Source organism: Monodon monoceros, unplaced genomic scaffold, assembly GCF_005190385.1.
Source record: "Monodon monoceros isolate NGI ecotype Baffin Bay Population unplaced genomic scaffold, NGI_Narwhal_1 Super_Scaffold_5, whole genome shotgun sequence".
NCBI classification, from domain to species: domain Eukaryota; kingdom Metazoa; phylum Chordata; class Mammalia; order Artiodactyla; family Monodontidae; genus Monodon; species Monodon monoceros.
The window spans coordinates 77,003,270-77,024,174 of NW_021703782.1; the positions used below are offsets into that span (position 1 = coordinate 77,003,270).

The window sequence follows — 20,905 nt, forward strand, 5'->3', positions numbered from 1 at the left end:
GAGTTGGAATCATTTAGTATGTAGCCTTTTCAGATTGGCTTCTTTCACTTAGTAACGTGCTTTTAAGTTTCCTCCATGTCTTTTTGTAGCTTAATAGCTCATTTCTTTTTATTGCTGAATAATCTTCCATTGTATGGATGTACCACAGTTTATTTAACCACTTACCTATTAAAGGACATCTTGGTTGCTTCCAAGTTTTGGCAGTTATGAACAAAGCTGTTATAAATATCCGTGTGCAGGTTTTGGTATGGCCATGAGTGTTCATTAGTCAATATTGAAATTAAAATCTCTCAGTACTTCATTTTCAAGGTACCATCTTAATTTGAACAAAGAGTAGTCTGAGATTACAAGGTGGGCTAGTTCAAAAACCATGACCCTTTGCAAACTACTCATCTGTATCAATCAGGATTTTCTCTTACAGCAGGCAACCAAAACAAAATACAGAAATGGAAGCCCAAACTGTGACTGCAATTATCATACATAATTCCAGATTTCAAGTTTTTGTGTTCATCAAAGTCTCATTTATTATCTTTGAATTCTCATTTATTATCTTGGAACCAGTTAATTATTATTAATTATTATAAATTTGAACTTAGAAAATAAATGTAGTACTAAAACACAGCTTTTTTCTATTTTGTATGGCAGGACTTTAAGATTTTGTTGGAAAAAGGATTCCACTGCTAAAAAATAAAAATAATATTTTTTAAGTTTGAAAATTAACGAAATAAGCAGGCAAGAAAAGTAGAGAATGGGGACAATTTCATACTCACAAGCTCATATCTTTAGAGGGCTCACTGGAGGCTGGCAGGATATTGTACCAGTATCACAGACTAAGGTCACAATGCTAAATTGTATAACGTGTTGGTGTTGGATGCCTTGGCATTAGGGCTTCTCTCCCTCCTGTGAGATCTCAATATAGGGGTCTACGGGGCTTTCAGATACACCGATTCTGCTCCAGGTCATGGGATCCTTTGTTTTCCAAGGCCATATTCACAGTTAGAAAATCAACAGAGAACATGATGGCACTTAGAAAATGTTTGCTCTGGCTGGGCAGTTGCTTCCAAGCGACAATTTCTAGAAGGGCTGCACAAATCTTCGATGGACAGCTACTTGTCTCTGTGAGTCCCCTTCCTGCTGAATGACTAAAACTTAATCTCAGTCAATTCAGTAGGATCTCAGCTTAGTCAAGGCCTCTCCCCAACCCCCTCCCGAGTTTTGAGAGGAAAATACAGAGTCAAACCCACCAACTGGGACTGAGGAAGAAGGCAGGACATCTGGTCCTCAGTTGTCATCATCAATCCCTGTTGATACCTGCATTCTTACCTGGTGTCCAGTGTATAGACCATGCAAATACCAGCTACAGCCTCCTCATTCTGATCTTGAGGCGTCTTCAGGCTCTCAGCTCCTGCCTTGCCCCTCTCAAAGGGCATAGAAAACACTCAGTTCCTCTTCTGTGTCACTTTAGGTGGGGAGCGAGGAACAGTACATACCTGCAGCCATTTCTCCTCTACACTCCCATCATGCTCAGTGCAGTGGAACTTTATGAGGTGTGTCACTTCCCTGAGCTCCATGGGAAACGAGGCTCAGATCCCCTCTTATCTCACATTCTCAAGCCTTTCTGGGGTTCTGTGTCCCAGCCCACAGTAGCCTCCCTTCTCCAGTGGCTCTCCTCCTCCCCCATCAGAGGGAGTCAAGTTGTTGGGGAATGATGGGGGTGGAGGGATTGTATTGACTGACCACGGTATACTCACAAGTCCATTGTTCAGACAAATATTTTACACTCTCAGCCTTTTGGGCTAGGTTCTGATATCTCAAAAGCTTTTACTCTTAAAACCACTGTCTCTGGGAATTTCAGATGTCTTGTTTTTAAAACCAAAAAGCTAGGAATTATCTTCTTTGTCTACTTCTCTAATAATCATCCCTGAAGAAATGAATGCCTTGCTCTCATGTCTAGTTTTAGTAAAGAAATTACTGGGAATATACTTAAAATATATTAATATTTCAAAAAATTGGCCCACCATATATATATGTGTGTGTGTGTATACATATATGTATGTGTATACATATATACATGTGTGTATACATATATATGTGTGTGTATACATATATGCGTGTGTGTATACATATATACGTGTGTGTATACATATATACGTGTGTGTGTGTGTATATATATATATACATATATATATATACATATGACTTTATAAAGTCTTAAAGAATTCAAAATGGACCTATCCCTTATCAAGATAGGTCAATTTATGATAAGAAAATGTGTTTAGGCTAAATAAACCCAGAAAAATTATTTCCATTAAAGATTAACTTCAGGAATTTACTATGCATAAATTCCCAAAACCAATGTATGGGGTCCTAGTTAATTAAAATCAGCAAAACTTGCCATGTTCTTAATAAAAATGTTTCTCTTCCTCTAGATACTAGAGAGAAATTTTGAGCTACATAAAGGAATGAAGAGCATTAGAAATGCTTAACATGTGGGTAAATATAAAACACATTGTTGGGACTTCCCTGGTGGTGCAGTGGTTAAGAATCCACCTGCCAATGTAGGGGACATGGGTTTGAGCCCTGGTTTGGGAAGATCCCACATGCTGCGGAGCAACTAAGCCCAAGAGTCACAACTACTGAGCCCACGTGCTGCAACTACTGAAACCTGCGCGCCTAGAGCCTGTGCTCCGCAACAAGAGAAGCCACTGCAATGAGAAGCCCATGCACCACAACGAAGAGTAGCCCCCGCTCGCCACAACTAGAGAGAGCTCGCGCGCAGCAACAAAGACCCAACACAGCCAATAAATAAATAAATTTAAAACACATTGTTTCTCATTTTATAATCTCTTATTTAAATAACTATTTAAAGCAAAATGATAACAGTGTGTGGAAGCAAAATGTATGATAACATTAGCACAAAAGATGGGAGGGGAAAATGGAAGTATACTGGTGTCACGTTCTTACATTTGACATGAAGTAATTATTATTATTATTATTATTATTTTCCAGTACGTGAGCCTCTCACTGTTGTGGCCTCTCCCGTTGCGGAGCACAGGCTCCGGACGCGCAGGCTCACCAGCCATGGCTCACGGGCCTAGCTGCTCTGCGGCATGTGGGATCTTCCCAGACCGGGGCACGAACCCGCGTCTCCTGCATCGGCAGGCGGACTCTCAACCACTGTGCCACCAGGGAAGCCCCGTGATTATTATTTGAAGGTGGAGTGTAATAAGTTAAACTGTATACTATAAACCCCAGCGCACCTACTGAAAAATAAAGCAAAGAAGTAGAGCTGATAAGCCAATAGAGGAGATAAAATGAAATCATAAAAACAACACTCCAAACACTTTATTATTCTAAAAGAAGGTAGGAAAAGTGGAAAAAAGGAAAAAGGAACAAATGGAGAAAATAGAAAACAAATTGCAAGATAGATTTAAACTCACCCATATCAATAGTTGTATTAAATCAAAAGGATCTAAACATTCCAATTAAAAGACAAATTGTCAGATTAAATTAAAAAGAAAAAAAGCAACCAACTATATGATTTCTACAGGAAACTTACTTTAAATATAAAACAAATTAAAAGTAAAATGATGGGGAAATTATACTACACAAAGATGAATCAAAAGATTTGATGGGGTTTATTTATCTAAAATACTGAAAGATGTTTTTGAGCTCAGGACAAAATCATTGGTCAGTAACATTCTTTTAAAGTTCCATTTTAAAGATGACCTCTAAGCATTAACCTTTGTTTAGAATGAAAGATAATTACACCAGCACCGTACAACAGAACTATGTAAACGCCAGAGTGAACCACATATGTAATTGTAAGTTTTCTAAAAGGCACATTAAAAAAGTAAAAAGAATAATGGTGGCTACATGTTGTTATACGTTTGTCCAAACCCACAGAATGTGTTAACACCCAGAATGAACCCTCAGGTAAATTATGGACTTTGGGTGATAATGATGTGTCAATGCAGGTTGATCAGTTGCAACAAACGTACCACTGTGGTGTGGGACGTTGATAGTGGAGGAGTCTGTGCATATGTTGTTATGCTGAGAAAGGGGGTGTATGGGAAATCTCTGTACCTTCTGCTTAGTTCTTCTGTGAACCTAAATCTGCTCTAAAAAATAAAGCCTATGTAAAACAAAAACAAGTTAAAAAAAAAGGTGAAATTAATGTTAGTAACATTTTACATTATTGTTTTCATACTAAGTCTTCCAAATCTGGTTCCAGCACATGTCAACTTGGACTTGCCACATCTTAAGTACTCAACAGCCACATGTGGCTAGTGCCTACCATATTAGTGCAACTCTAGGATTTTTGACTCTTCTCTCCTGGGGAGGAGCGGGGAGTAAGGTGGGATGAAGTGGTAAAGGTGACTGGGTCTAAATGCTGAGAACCTCTGACACCACGTCGAATAACTGTACATCATTCTATCTTGTAAGTAAAGAGGCGGCCTCTCAGAGGAGCAAGAGAATTGTTGCCACAGCAAATGTTTTAGAAAGATTATTGTAACTTATTCATGTTTTCCTTTTGTAAACCTAAAAGAGAGGGAATAGATACCTAAAAGACATACAAACCAATTTCAGCATATGGACATTGGTTGGAACTTGAAAAACTGTAAAAGGAAATTATGAGACAATAACGAAAATGTAAACTTACTGGATATTTAACATTAGGTATTTTAAAATGTAACTGTGGTTATGTTTTTTTTTAAAAGAAAGGGGAATGGAAAAAGGTATTAACATAATTCACAAACGGAAAAGAGAGGGAGAGGAGGAGGGAGAGAGGGACCAGGGTGGAAAACGATTTGATAGCAAGTGAATCCTCTCAAACATACCCCACAGGAGCTGTGGGGGTAAGGGGTGGAGTGGGGACCCACCTCCAAATTGTCTTTTAAAAGTCGAAACCCAACCTGACATTCAAGGCTCTCCATATTTAGATACACAAGCATTTCTCTCCCCACATTTTCCTGATAGGAATAGGTACTTAGAACATCAAAGACACATTGAGGCTACACGTGCCAAAGAGCTTTGATGGCGAATTCGGGCCTCGGGCCCTTGTCAGGGGACCGTGTCCGCGGCAGATTCCCTCCAATTTCAGGAGTTGTCCCGGGTGGCACGTCTTCTTTGGGTGTGAGCCAGCGTCTGGCAGAAAGGATTTTTTTTTTTTTTTTTTTGCGGTACGCAAGCATGTGGGATCTTCTTGGACCGGGGCATGAACCCATGTCCCCTGCATCGGCAGGCGGACTCTCAATCACTGCGCCACCAGGGAAGCCCTGGCAGAAAGGATTTTAAGACCATTGAAGGTACGTGAAAGGGACAAGTCCTTTTGGTTCAGCCTTGGCTTATGCCCCAGTTCTCAGGCGAACTTGCAGTGTGACCTGGAGCAGATGGTCTCTTCTCTGAGCCTCAGTGACCACATGTGCAAACCTCGGGAGGACCAGGCGTTCCAAGGGCGGTTCCAGCGCTGACATCCTTCGACTCCCCTCTTGGAGAACGCTGGCTGCGGTACTCCGCGGCAGAAGCCGACACACAGCTGGGCCTTAACAAAGAGCCCGGGTCTCGGGCAGGTTCCCGCCCCCAGCAGGTTTCGGAAAGTCTGTGCGGCTGAGGGGCGGGGCTTCAGCACGCCGCAGCCAATCACCAAGGGCCCAGGCCGCCGGGGCGGGGCCTCCGCGAGCTGCGGCGGCGGGCAGGCTGGGTCCGAGCATCCCGCGGCTCCGGACCCCCCGGCCCGGACATGGCGACCGTCCGGGCCTCCCCGCGAGGCGCGCTACTGCTTCTCCTGGCTGTGGCAGGGGTCGCGGAGGTGGCAGGGGGCCTGGACCCGGGCAGTGCGGGTGAGTAACTGCTGGAGCAGCGGTTCGGGGCGGTCCGGAGCGGCCGCCTCAGCGCTCCAAGATGGCGCGGGGCAGGGGGCGGGGGTGCCGGCGACCCCCAGACCCGGCCCAAGTCCGGTGACCCGGGGTCCGGAGGTCCCAGCAGGCTGCAGGAGGAGCTGAGGCGGGACGAGCAGGACCCCTCTCCACGCTCGCTCTCCCCGCCCCGATCTGCTGAACTGGGAGCGGTGACCCGGGTTCGAGGCCTTATTCTGTCACCCATCGAGCAGGGGCCCCCAGCTCAGCCCTTATCCCCTCACCCGGCTCGGGTCACTGTACGAAGAGAGTGAAATGCCTTTGCCCAGGATCGTCGCGAGGGTCGGATAGGATTTATGAGGTGCCGCCGCCTTACCCCCGCCCTGGCCAGTTATTGTTGCTTGTTCCTTGACCCGCGGTTCAGAAAGGCCGACCTCGGGCAGCGAGCATTGATGGGCCCTGCAGCCTGCCTGACTTCTGAAGTCTCAGAAGAGAATAGATCCAAGCCTCCTAAATCCGATTCTGCTGCCGTTCGCTGTGGGTATGCTGTGTGTCCAAGACAGCGCTGGGCTCTGGCAGGAGACAGATTAAAATTCAGTAAGCTGACTCTTTGGGGGCTTACTGGCTTGAGGAAAGTTTAGTTCTTGCTCTAGAGGAATTAGACCACTAGTACATAGCAAGCTGTTCAGTGCTTATTGAGTGACTCTCACGTGCTGGGCTTTTAGGAGTTGTTGCCATCTCCTGCATTCCAGCAGCTCTGGCTAGGAGGTGGGGTGCAACAAGACATGAGCAGCTCGAATTCAAGGCAGAAGGGTCCAGAGGAGATGAAGGGCTGTGAGTGCACAGAGGGAGAGAGATGATGGATGATGTCCACCTAGGGCAGGAAGAAAATTGAGTGACGCCCCAGCTGCACTAGATATTAAAAGATGGCTGGGATTTATACATGCAAAAGTGGTGGAGAAGTGCATTGCTTACAGGGAGACACACCTAGAAAGGGCAAAATCAGTCTCAAGGTTATAAGGTAGCTTACAATATTAAAGGTTTTTTTTGTTTTTTGTTTTTTTTAAGTCAAGAGTATTTGGAGAAAGGAGAGGATTGTCAGGAACCTGGGGTTAGGTAGTTAATTATAATTGGATTCTAACAAGCTGTCAATTAGACAAATCAAAGGAGAGAGAGAGAGAATGCTGTGTATTCGTGGCTAAATCAGCTTACCTTTCTGGGTCCCATTTTTCTCATTAAGTTAAAGAAATTGAACTAAAGCACTTTCAAAGTTATGGTTCATTAGAAAATTAGTCGTCCATTCTTATTCTACAACTAGTCAATTCTGTGGGAGATAGGGTAGAATATAGTTAAGAATATTTGAACAAATTAGTTAGCTTTAGTCTCTTTGTGCTTTAGTATCCACATTTATTGTATACAGAAATTCTCATAGATTTTATTGTGAGAATTGAGGTAATACATGTGTAGCATTTAGAATAGCATATAGTAAGCACTGAAATGTTAGCTCTTAAGGTTGGGAAACACTGTACACTGTACCCCTCTCTTATAAATTCACAAACACGTTAGATTCATAATAATTCGCAAGTATTCCTGTAGTAAAGAAACTTGTTGCTGGGAGAATAGAGAAATGGGGAACTGACTGCTGATGGGTATGGGGTTTCTTTTAGGGTGATGAAAATGTTCAGAATTGGAAAGTGGTGAGCACAGTTCTGTAAATGTACTAAAAACAACTGAATTGTGCACTTCAAAGGGATGAATTTTGTGGTATATGATTGTTAAAAGATAAACTGAGGCATATTAAAATGTTAAGAGTTTGAGCAAAAATTGATTTGAATTGGGCAGTGCCAAATGGGAAGTAACAGGAGCTAGGGGAAGGACTTTTATGGAAGAGGTGGAAACAAAGCAAGGAAATATTCGATTGGTTATAGCTTGAGCAGGTGCCTTATTTGGGAAAGTCCAGGTGGCTGTTTGCAATTGATTGTCCTTAGGGTTCTGATTTCTTAACCTTGGGGCACTATAGGCTTAGGTTTTGGTTTGCTTAGGTAGGCTACTGAGGCATTGAAGCTGCCTCAGTCTAATGGCCTCCTTGTTTTATTAATTTAACATGATTTATATCTCAATAAAATTATTATGCAAAGAAAGAAAGAAACTTGTTTGCTTAAAGAACTCTTTTTTTCTTCATAACACCTAATGCACACTTTAGAAAATTCTGGGCTAGACGATTTCTAAAGGCCCTACCAATTCAAAAAGTCCATGACAATATAGAGTTTGCATTGTTTGGTAAGAAGAAAAATTCCAAGTTTGATGTAAAAGTGAGATTTGTCCCTTGTACTAAATTCTTAGGCATATATTGCCTGGTTCCTTACATAAAGGACGTTGAGTAATACAATGGACAAAGGCTTCCACTGTGGATTTGTATAAACTGTGGAAAACGTTCTTCAATCCTAAACAAAAATTAAGAACACAATATTAAATTGTATTTCATTGAAGGCCTGACTTATATTCCTGCTCAGACAGTCTTCTTTCCCATTTCCTTACCCCATCCAAAGTTGGGTACTCCTGTCTCCTCTGGTATAAAGCGTTACACAAGTCTCATCCGTTCTGACTTGGAGATTTTTGTTCCTGTTGGGGGAGAGGGGGTGAGGGAAGGAATCATTTGACTTGCTCAATTATTATTATCTCCTGTGAAGTTTGGCCACACCCTCCTCATTGGAGTAATGCCACACTTCCTATCCTGTGTACTTTCTGGTCTCCTCAACACCCCCAGCTCTCCTCCCCAGCACCTCTAGTGTTCCCTTTGGAGGATGAGATGGAACCCTATGCTGCAGTCTCAGGATCTGTGTGTCATGGCACCTGATATTAGCTCTGTTTCTATTTAAGATATTTTCTAATAGTACAAAAGAGAGAAAGATGTAACATTAAGGGCTAGGTTTCAATAAGTTGACATTTAAGAAATTATGTAATAGCCTAGAATCCTGAAAAAGAATGTAATGAATTTTAAGTTAGAAAAAGCAACCGCCTATCTGGAGGAATGTAATAAGAAGCAGATTCTCTTCCCTAAGAACTATCTTGGCCCACACTGTACAAAGAGCTAGAGTTGGTGATAGACCAGATATGACAGTTTATTCTGGTGTGCTACTAAAAGTTTCTATCTTATATCCATAGATTTAAACAGTCTTTCATTAACCATACTTTTCACCATATGCCACTTCTGGAAGAAAGTGGGATAATATCAAGGAGGTGGTTTTTATTTATTATAAATGTGTTTTTTTAAAAGAGCAAAACAGATACTACAGGGGTTTGTTTATTCAAAAAATATTTGCATGCTTACTATATGCCAGGCACTGTTCTACGTGCAGGGTTGCTGCTCTCAAGGGGCTTACTCTAGCAGAGGGGAGACAGACAATAACTATAGTTAAATAAAATGATTTCTGGTAGGGTTAAATATGCTGTGAAGGAAATACATAGATGGTAGCATAGAGCAACAGTCCCCAACCTTTTTGGCACCAGGGACCGGTTTCGTGGAAGACAGTTTTTCCACGGGGTGGGGGGCGGGGGAGGGGGATGGTTGAGTCGGTAATGCTAGCAGTGGGGGAGCAGCAGCTGAAGCTTCACTCGCTCGCGCTCCACTCACCTCCTGCTGTGCGGCCCAGTTCCTAACAGGGCTGTTACTAACAGACCATGGGCCACCAGTCCATGGCCAGGGGTTGGGGACCCCTGGCATAGAGGGGAGTGGTTCTTAACATAGTGATGACAAGAATGGCTTCTTTGAGAAGTTAAGGTTCTGAACTGAAATCTAAAGACCGAAGGTGCTGTCCTTAGAAAAGGCCCGGGTGGAGACCAGGAAGTACACAGGCCCTAAGGCAAGAAAGAACAGTAGGTCAGTACGGTTGCAACATAGTGAGCAGGAGAGTAAACCAGGGCTAGATGGTGCTGGGCCTTGCAAAAAGCCACATAAGGACTGTGGATTTTATTCTATATGCAAATAAAAACCAATGGACTTTTAAGAAAGAGATAAGTGCTTTGATTTCTATTTTAGATCACACGGGCTGCTGAATGAAAAAAAGTGATCGTAATAGGGTAGGAGTAAAAGCAGAGCTACTAGAAGCCCATTTAGTAGTCGAAGCAGGAGATAATGTCTTACCGTAGAGTGGTGGTGGAGATAGAAGAGGAGAGATTCAAGATATATTGCTGTTGGATTGGATGTGGGAAGTGAGGGAAGGAGGCAGTAAAGATTATTTATAGATTTTTACCTTGAGCAACTTAGTGAAAAGTAATGCTATTTACTGAGGTTGAGAAGATGGGGAGGACCAAGTTGGAGGGTTGGCAGGTGAGTCAGGAAGAGAATCAAAATTTCCATTTTTGTATGTGTTTAAGATGGATATTAGGAATAACTCCCCTTGGTCCATTGCTTTCTAAACTTAATTTCATGCCTGTAAGTATTCCATTCAGCAGATATTTGTTAAGGGGTTAATAGTGCCAGACACTGTGATAGGCACTAGGTATATAATGTGGTAAGCAAAAACAGACATGGTCTCTGCTTTCGTGGGGTTTAAGGTTTAGTGAGAACATCAGACATTAAATATCACCAAAGAGTGTATAATATCTACACTGCTAATATTTATGTGGTTATATTAGTACATATCCATTTATATTCTAAATCTGAATGTATTTGAGGAAAAATGTGATTTAGTCAAGTAACGGGTGCCGTAGAGCACATAGATTACATGAAGAAGACTTCAAGAAAAGTATTAAGAGAAACATTTTGACCATGGACTATACCATTGGGAGCCAGACATTAATATTTTCAGATCCCTTGTTTTACAGATGGGTGTCCTACGGCATAGAATGGGGAAGGGAATTATCTGAGAGTACTGGCTATTAGCATCTGCAGGGAGGATCTGAGGAGTCATTTGCTTTAGTTGTTTCATAATTATGAATGATAATGTGTTAAGGCTCTTCTGACCCCCAAAAGAACAGAAACCAAGGTTGCTCAGGATTAGGGAGCTAGTTATATAGTATCTAACAGGGAACACATGGAAATCCAAGCATAGGAAATTGAGCACAGCACAACCTCAGGAACTGCTGTGGGAACTGGAAAGCTGCCAGCAACCAAGACTACTTTTAGAGACAGTCTCTCTCTACCTCTCATAGAGTCTGTCTGTACATCTCTTGCATTTCACACTCTCCACCAACCAGCTTCCTCATTTTACTCATGGTTTCTGCACACCATAAAACTTCCTCAGCCCCAGCTCATCTTGACCTTACAGTTGCAGAGCCCACCACCAACTGGCTGTATACCTCTGTGCCTGTGCATATGATTGGGTCCAGCTTATCTTCTGACCTGGGTCAAAAACTCATATGATGTTTGCTAAATCATGGCTTGGTCACCGTGTGAAATATGGTATGGCGGTGGTATAGTGGGAGAAATAAACTTTTTGTACTTTATTTTCTGATTAAAAAGGCATTGTATAAATAGGAAATTATTACTTATTAACCAATGAATAAATACAAATTTTCAAGCTGAGCACTGTGCTAAATGGGTACAAGAAGTTTCTGTTCAATCTGGAGATACCATTAGTACACACATGAAATTATTAGAGTTAAGTGTTAAAGCTTCCAGTTCTGACTGGAATCGTAAGACATTAAATAACCAAAAAACCAACATAGCCTGGAGTTGTTGGAGAAGAAAGGCTTACTAAGAGTTGAGATGAGATTTCAGCCTTGAAAGATGTTTAGGATTTATGTCAGCAGGAAAGAGGGCACTAAGCACTTCAGGCAGAAGGCTGTGTTCAATGTAAATGTAGGCTTTCCTTGTTAAAAAGTAATAAAATATCAGGGAAGGGGAGGTAAGAAGAAAATTTAGAACTGGAATAGCAGGAAGCCACTGTAGGCCCTTAGGTTAGAAGAGTGACATCATGAAAGTTCTATTTAAAAAATTAATCTGGCACTCATTGATAATAGAAGAGAATGAGCATAATTGGCTGTTGTAGCAGTGCAGTATGAGGCAAGCAATGGAGAAGGATATCCATCTGTCTAGATAAATAAAGCGGTATGACAAGATGTTAGCAGTGTTGAATCCAGGTGGTGGGTATATAAATAATCATTTTATTGTTTGGCTCTTCCTTGGCTGATGATATATTTTATGTATATACACAAACATATATATCATTGAAGGGATAAATTTGACAATTGTAAGAATGCATTTATAAGTTAAAGTTGCAGTTGTCATTTAAATGTTTTTAAAGTGATTGTCAATTTCCAGGCCGTTTTAGAAAAAAACATTTGATTAAAAGTAAGATGAGATTTTTAAAATTAATGTATCTTTTTTATTTGAAATGACTGTCTTTTTTATTTGAAATGACTGTTTTCCGCTATCAACTTGGATTTAGTTTTTTCCCCTTCAATAGTGCAGGATATATATATTCTGTTCTAGTAATTCTCTAGGAATACATTAATTAGAAGGAATCTTTATTTTCTTTAGAAAAGAAAACAAGACTGGCTTTTCATTAACCAAATTGAATTACAGCTTTTGGGAGGCTTCTGTGGCAAAATCTCTTAACTTCAAAAATCCTATAATTCTGTGAATATTTTAGCTTTAGATTAGGGTGTGTATTTGTTTTTTTTAAATGCTGGTTGGTCTTAGAAGTTGCATTTTTCCCTTGTGGCTGGAGCATGTGCTTCCTGCTTACTTGCCTATCTTTAGTAGACATGTGGTCCAAACCAGCAGACAAACCTTGATGTTTCTAATTATTGGATGATTCTACTCGCATATTTCTAGGTTACATTAATACCTTCTTAAACCCAATATGCATGGCCTTTAGTAATCAGTTTTTGGTTTTTATTAATTTTATAATTACAGACTTTTGGAATAAGAATGCAAAATATGACGCTCTTCCTTATGTCTCTAATAAGGATAACACCTGTGCTATTTATTTTCATCCTGTCAATATCAAGTGTTATTTTGAACTAATTTACTTTTATCTGCTCAGTTCCATTTTATGAAAATAACCAGAGTTTTAAACTATTCTTGAAGAACTAGAAATTAGGTTAGAATCAAATTATAAAAACAAAACATTTCTAGAATTCACAATGTCTTCTCTTGTATAAACCATTAGGCTTTGGAGAGTTTTTTTGCACTCTAATAGTTCAGTGACCCAATTAATCCATTTTAAAAGCTCTAAAAAAGACAGAGACCTTTAATTGCCACATTAATTGCGTTTGAATCCTTTGCCCTCATTCTTAATGAAGGCATATGACTTGATATCTATTTGTAGATATTTATTTCTTAAAAAATATGCAGTGTTTAAGATTCTAGTAAGTTTTTGTTGTTTCAAAGAAAGAAAAATGTGTACTAATATAACGATGACTAAGGTTAAAAATAAAGTGTGGAAAATGTGATGGAGTGTAGGTCCCCTAGCCTGTTCTAGGAGGGTGGCAGTCCTCTCAAGGGAGGAAATGTACTATTACAGAGGAATGCTTGGTTGGGAGGGGGAAGGGCATTATTACCAGAAGACTTCAGGCTGCTCTCTTTAATCCCATTTTGTCAGAAATTTCAGAAGGCTTTTGGAAAGACTAGAAGGAAATATGTCAAAATGTCAACACACGTTCTGGCAGGACAGTGGGAATATTAGGTCATTTTTCTTCTTATTTTCCAAATTTTGGGGTTTCTTAATGAAAAAATGAATTATTTTAAAATTTTAACTTTGGTGGTCACTCCACTATAAATTTGACCTTCACCATTAAATAGGAAAAAAACAGGCCTTTATATTTTTAATAAAACCTTTCATTGTTATTGGAGTTTTAATTATGACGTGTTTTATGTTTCTGTTCTAAATAGACCTTTGCTCCAAGAAACTTTTTTCCAAAAATCCTTAGGCCCAAGTCAGACTCTTGTCTGCCTGACTGTTTACTTTTTGCTAAGCCTGTGCTTATTGGGACCATATGTTATCCTGAGCTATCTTTGCTCTTGATCAGCTGGATTTTCTGCCCTCCTGTGACCTTTGTTGTTGGAGGATAGTAGAAAGTGGCAACAACTTGAGCACTTCAAAAGAGCACATCAGTATCACACAGGAGACTCCCCCCCTTTTTTTCCTGCCTGTCTTCTCCATTCTAATGAGGCTGGGGACATAACAGAATCTTAGAAGAGGGGGTCGGCATGGTGTGGCATGGCAGGGGAGAAGGGGTGTTGTGAGAAAGTCTCATGAGTGACTGGGCCCTCCCTCGAGTTAGTAGCTTCTAAGAAAGCAACTACAGCCTATAAACAAGGAATTTTTTTAATTTCTGAAACTTAATGGAATTTCTATATGTTTTTCAGAATTTTAAAGTCAAATGTTTAGAACTTTAAGACAGCTTTTCCCACATAGTGTTAGAAAGCCAGCCCCACAATAGTCTTTTATGAAACTAAACTATAGTGATATTATATCACTATAATATCACTATATATCACAGTAATATCATATACCCTGTCATTGTTTTATGGATTAACAGTGATTGGTTTTGAACTTAAAGGAGTTGGTAAGAGCTAAAGAGGACCTTTTTTATTCATTCATTTCTCCCCAATACTAATCCTACCTTCAATCAAAAAAGCTCTGCTTTCACGTATACTGAAATTATATAGATTTCATTTAAAGAGATTATGTTGCATATATATATATATATATATAAAACCATTGTATTGATCTAGCTGCCTGAAATATAATATTTTTATGTTCTTGTCTCTTTTGACTTAGCAGTCTAAACAGGCACTGATCAATGTAGTATCTTTTTTTTCCAGTCAGCATCACTCTAGAATAGTAACATGCCCCTGCTGATTATCTCTATCACCAATTTATTAATTTCTCTGGGCCCATAATGCTGCTTGGCAAATGTTTCCTTTTCTCTGATATTTCTCAAATTGGCATTCTGAAATGTTAATACGTGGCATGAAAAAAAGTATTCTGTGCTCTGAGAAATCTGTCTACTTAGATCCCTTTTTAGGAGATTAATGATGCATATTAACATATTAAAGCCTTCATAAAATCCTACAGAAAAGAATTCTCTTTAATTTTTTAATCCTTTGTTTCCCAATTTATTTGAACATGAAACATTTTCTCTTGAGGGATAGATATTAACAATTCATGAAACAGTGTTTCATAGAACAGAAGTTTGAGAAACATTTACAGTTGCCTTCTTTATTCTCTACCATGGCTGTTCCAGACCTCTACAACCTCACTTCAAACCCAACACCATCTCAATCCTTTTTGTTTTCAGACCTAATCTCTACTTCACTGAGATAATGGAGGCTTACATGTAACATGTCCAAAACAAAATTCACTATCTTTTTATCATTTAACCTTACATTATAGGTATAATAATAGTATATAGCCCATAGGGTAATAGTGAGAGTTGAATGAGATAATACATAAAGCAAGCAGTAAAATTCTGGCATGTAGAAAGTACACAGTACCTAGTAACTGCTATTACTAAATGACAGTCTCCCCTATTAGGTTGTAAGCTTCTTGAAGGCAAAAACCATGTTCTCCAACACAGCACCGTCCTTGACTTGAAATAGGTACTCAGCAAAGGTTTGTTGAGTTAAAATGGATAGTAATAGTAATAATTGTTGAATAAATGGTTTGTGTAACCATCTGGCTTAGCTTAATCATCATGTTTATTTAACAGTAGGCAACATCAGGTGTTTATTTTTTCTCCCTAGGTGCACTGTGTTGTAATCATTCAAAGGATAACCAAATGTGCCGTGATGTATGTGAGCAGGTAAGCTTACATAATAATTGTAGAAGATATTATTTAGTATAATTGTTTTGGAGAAATCTGCTGGGCAGCACTTAAAACAAGTGTTCAGAGTTCACATCACCAATAATGGAACAAATTAACGTGTGTCTGCTGACATGATGGAGCACAGTATCTTAAGTAGGATTCTTGCCCAAAATACATAACCAGAATCATGAGGAAACAATAGCGCAAACCCAGATTGAGGGATATTCCTCAAAACAACTGCCTGTACCCTTCAGAGATATCAGTGTTATAAAAACAAAGGCTGGGCTTCCCTGGTGGCGCAGTGGTTGAGAGCCCACCTGCCGATGCAGGGGACACAGGTTCATGCCCCGGTCCGGGAAGATCCCACATGCCGCGAAGCAGCTGGGCCTGTGAGCCATGGCTGCTGAGCCTGCGCGTCTGGAGCCTGTGCTCCGCAACGGGAGAGGCCGCAACAGTGAAAGGCCCGGGTACCGCAAAAAAAAAAAAAAAGAGAAAGAAAAACTAACTAGAGATAAATCCTTTTTCATTGTCGTTAGCATTCATAGACTTTACAATCTTGACTGTTTGCAGGTAATAATATATGTAATGATTTAAATTTACAGAGACATTAAATTACAATTGCATTAATTAAAGTTGTATTTGGAAGTGAGCCAACTAGCCTGATGAGTGAACTTGTCAACCCCTCAGCAGCTTTATTTAAAAGATGGCTTTGTCTCCATTTTATGGAATTCTGTGGAGAAGTTTTTGCTGCAGTGCTAATCACAAAGTTGTTCTTCACCAATATAAAGGGTATGGCATAGTCTATTTTTCATTGTGGTCAGTTGACTAAAAGCAGTTTGTAGGACAGTTTAGAGTAAATTTATTGTTTTTTCTTCCTTTTCTGTTTTTTTTTTCTCCCCTATACCCTAACAGGTTAACAGCTGGTTTTCTCCATTTTTGATCATTAGACTTGCCGTATTTAGACTTTGTTGATTATTTGCCAAGCTAACCAACCTTTCAAGAAATATTACCTCACCTTAATGTAGATCTTTCCAAAGGTTTTCCATTTATAAAGGGAAATTGGAAAATATTCTAGACAATTCACAAATCTAGAGGATAAGTTTACCTCCTCTATTTTCTTATTGAAAAAATGCCACAAAACTTTTTTTTTTTTTGTCAAATAGATATTCTCCTCAAAAAGTGAATCCCGACTAAAACATCTGTTGCAGCGAGCCCCAGATTATTGCCCTGAAACAATGGTAGGTCTTATTTAACTGAACTATGGAAGCTTTTGTCTAATGAAGCACTCTAATGAGTTACTTTAGATTTAGCAAATTTTTCAGTGTGATTGGGGTTTGTGGTCAAAGTAAAATGTTAGATTTAACTAGGTACTTTAAAAAGATCTTCACACAAATTGCTAGATAGAATATTGTTTTTCATTGTTTATTTTATACCTATGATGTAGGTATATGACATATTCCAGTCTTTAAATTTCATTATAATAGTTTATCTGGAATTGGGAATTTTACTTATTATCATATTTTGACAATTTTATGAAAACCATAATAACTAAGTCTTACATATATTTTGATTTTTAAAAAGTTGGATTTGGGGTAAGGGAAAATGTGTGACTTCTCATTACTTCTGTCTTCCCATTTTCTGGTATATTATAGATACATTGCATGCCTGTCTGAATGTATTGCATGCATGTAACTTAAAATGCCTCTAATGCATGGGCCATCCTCAGCGTTTGGGATACTCATGAGCCAGGCTAAGAAAGTCTGAGCTGGCATGAGGGAGCCTCCTTAGATAAGGTAGCTTGGGTTAAATGGGGGGGGAAGGTTGATGATCAAACAGTTCTGACTGACATATTTTCCTTTAGTCACTCAACAGGCACTTTTATCTCTGTGCTTGGAAACAGTTATCCTAGTAAGCATCCTGAGTAACCATATTTGTCCTTAGTACTCTCAGATGTAAAGATGGGAAAGCAGCAAGCAGCATTTTTACATCTCAGTTCTATTTTTTCTTCCCTGAATAGCTGGTTGATACTCATATAGTTCTAGATCATTGATTGTATAGACACAAACATAATCAAATTAGCTCTATATAATTTCTGTAGAAATTTTCATATTTAGGAACTGGTTATCTACATAAAAGTCTTTTGGTGATTACAATTTTAGGTTGAAATTTGGAGTTGTATGAATTCATCTTTGCCAGGTAAGCAATAGAACTGCAACATTTAGCACTTTATTTTTTAAAACTTATTTTGTGATTGTAAAATCTGTGTCATAGTCCTGTAACCTATTGTTTACCCTTGAATTTCTATCCTCTCCTTCCTGTAGGCACCCAAATTTTCAAATGTATAATTAATTCTCATTCACTCAGTCCTTAATGGTACTCTTGTCTCCACTTCTACCATTCTATTGAAACTGGTCTTTGAAAGATCACCAGGATCTCTTGGTTCCTAGATCTTATGGCTTTTTCTCAGTACTTCTTCTCTTTGACTTCCCTGTGACACTTGATATGATTGACCACTCCCTCCTTGTGACTTCACCTTGGCCTTGTGACTTTGCCCTCTCTTATCCCCACCTCTCCCACACACCGTCCCCCCCATAACTACCACAGTTATTTCTGTGTGTGGTCCTCTTCCCTTCTCTCTCCACATTCACCCTGGTAACCACATTCCTTCCCAGAACTGTTATCTAATCAGCTCTGGGAAGATAACTTTCAAATCCAAGTCATTGTTCATGACCTCTACACGTCTTTACCTGGATCTGTGCATCCAGGTGGCATCTGAAGTGCCAATTCAAAACGAAACTCATAACTGCTTTCTCTTGTGAATGACACTCTAGACTGGAAGCCCTCAAGTCATTATCTCTGATAGCTTTTTCTTTTTAGCTCATTGACTCTCTTCTTGTAAAATCTTGCATCTATCCTCACTATTCCTAGTTCAAGCCTTTATGATTACACCTTTGGGGTAGATTATTGCAATAACCTTGTAACTGGTGTTTCAATACACCATAGCTGTCCTCCCCACCCCCTTCAAAAAAAATCCCTCCGGGGATATCCACTTCCATCAGAATAAAGGCCAAACTCCCTAGCCTGGCATTCATGGTCTCCTAGGATTAAAGCTCATTTTCCAGTCCTGGTTAAAGCCAGTGCCTTGAAAAAAAGGGACTATATCTTATGTTTCTCTGAATTCTGAAGGCTCTCACACTGTTTGAAGTTTTCATTTCAAACAAAGTGGACTGTTTGCTTCCTAGAATTGCCCACGTCCTTGCTTGTTCTCCCAGTTATCCCTCTCCCTAGTGTCTGCAATTATATATATGTGTGTATTGTTCCTACCAAATTGTAATCTCCATAAAGGGATAAATCATATATTTTATCTATCTCATAGCCCACAAAATACCTAATAGAGTGCCTTGTACATAATAGGGGTTCAGTGAATGTAAATGCTTGTTGAATAATTTAATATTTTCTAAGAGGCACTGGATATGTGAAAACAGTAGTAAAATGCATTATGGTGTAAAAGTTCACAGAGTTTATGACCTACATTGATTCCATTCAAAATTCTTTCTAGAATATGAGTGATTCTGAATAGCAAGCAGCAAAGATTGAGAGGAAACTAACTATACTAGGCAATGGGACTAGATGGGAGTCTGTTGCCCTTTATACCATTAAAACATGTAGGGTTATAGAAGCTTATGATATGCAGGATTTTTAGCCAGTTTTAACAATCGGGATGGTTTATGATTATATTTTGAGAGCTTTGTCTGTCCATGGGCCATTTGTTTGCTTTTGTTTGTTTTGTTTTTTAGCAGAATACTTCTATTTGTTATATTAGGTCTTAGTTTCCTGTAGAGAACTATGTTACATATTGCCTTGAATCCCTGACATTTTTAAAAAATGGAAATAATAATCTAATGTACATGTGGATTTGCAGATCTATGTATTATATGGAAGCAGCATAAAGCATTTCTTAAAAGAGATAAGAAGGAATTTGCAGCATTCCTACAAGTGAATCTTTTCTTTTTTCATAATTATTACTTATATCTCCTAATTTTATCCTAGGAGTTATTCATTGACATTTATGATTGCAAAAAGGGATCTGAAAATTGCATTAGAACACTTTGTAATTTTATCACCTTTTGGTATCACTGTAATTTGGTTGGAGAAATAGAGCTATGCATAAATTGAGCCAGAATAGTCATTTTGCCCCACAATAAAGTATACCCATCAAAGTCAGTCATGGCTCACAGGAGATGTTCCTGTCTGTTTACTAAGTATCAGTTTTTAAACAGCATCATGTGTTTTATGCTATTCTAGGTATTTAATATTTTGAATGTTGGAATACAATAATACTCATGCCCTTTTTTGTTTGTTGGCTTATTAAGTTAAATTGGAATCCTTTCCTCTTCTGGTTCGTAGTCCAAAGGTGAAGAAAGCCTCTCATTGCTTTCCTTAGCCTGTATGTCCTCTAGAGATTCTGTTTACCTAAGAGTGAGAATGAGCTAAAGAGAGTTTAGGGTGGGGAGGGAGAAGAGGGAAAAAAACAAAAGACCTGGTAATTATGCTGTGAGGGACCCTGAGAAGACTGATAGCATTGAGAGTAAGGGTGGGAGGAGGGGCTTCATACTTTGAGACCCTGCTATCTAAGCTAGCTTTCTTATGGACACCTGCTTTGACTTGTAGTGGTATCCATGAACCAGTTTGGCACTCTATTTGTGTTTGTCACTACTTATGACCAAAACATTTGAACATTTTGTTTTTAAGGTGTGTTTAAGAAGTCTGATGGCTGGGTTGGCTTAGGCTGCTGTGAACTGGCTATTACCTTGGAGTGTCGACAGGCCTGCAAGCAGGTAACACTTGGCAATCAGGCTCTTAAGCAGCGTGGAGTAGAGTTTCAGTTTTGGCTGTGTCTTGGACCTAGCCTACCTCATATCTTTGGAGAGGTGACCCATAAAAGCTGCAAATTTAGCATTTCTTACATGGACCATTTCCTTTTAGACATGCTGCCTTTTCAGTTATGGCTGCTGCATGTAAGACCCTCAGCCTTCTCTTATTCTTTCTTAACTTCTATCTGCCACACAAAGAAAGAATATGATAGGAATCAAGGCCTTTTGTATTCTGCCTATGGTCATGCTTAGTCAATGCTGAATGACTCCAAATGGTCGTGTAAATTTCAGGCATGCTTGGATGAGAGCAGTTGACACAGTTGGCTTATTTTGCTTTCATCTTCCCTCTGTCGTTCATCATGGGTTTACTCTGAGTATGTTCTTTTATACCTTCTCTGCCCCTAAGGTGAGCCT

At 39.5% G+C, this 20,905-nt stretch overlaps 1 protein-coding gene across 3 annotated transcripts in view; it reads left to right on the forward strand.

Annotated features, from left to right (window-relative positions):
- The first annotated feature begins 5,688 nt into the window (after nucleotides 1-5,688).
- RECK (reversion inducing cysteine rich protein with kazal motifs) overlaps nucleotides 5,689-20,905 on the forward strand; it is a 73,493-nt gene continuing 58,276 nt past the window's right edge. For 2 of the 3 annotated variants that reach the window (XM_029203901.1, XM_029203900.1), the window contains exons 1-5: nucleotides 5,692-5,843; nucleotides 15,556-15,614; nucleotides 16,781-16,855; nucleotides 17,777-17,813; nucleotides 20,370-20,455. In XM_029203901.1, the coding sequence (XP_029059734.1) occupies nucleotides 5,744-5,843; nucleotides 15,556-15,614; nucleotides 16,781-16,855; nucleotides 17,777-17,813; nucleotides 20,370-20,455 (357 nt within the window). In that variant the 5' untranslated portion in view covers nucleotides 5,692-5,743. Of the gene's footprint in view, nucleotides 5,844-15,555; nucleotides 15,615-16,780; nucleotides 16,856-17,776; nucleotides 17,814-20,369; nucleotides 20,456-20,905 lie in introns of all 3 variants that reach the window. The other variant, XM_029203899.1, reaches the window with a different exon arrangement.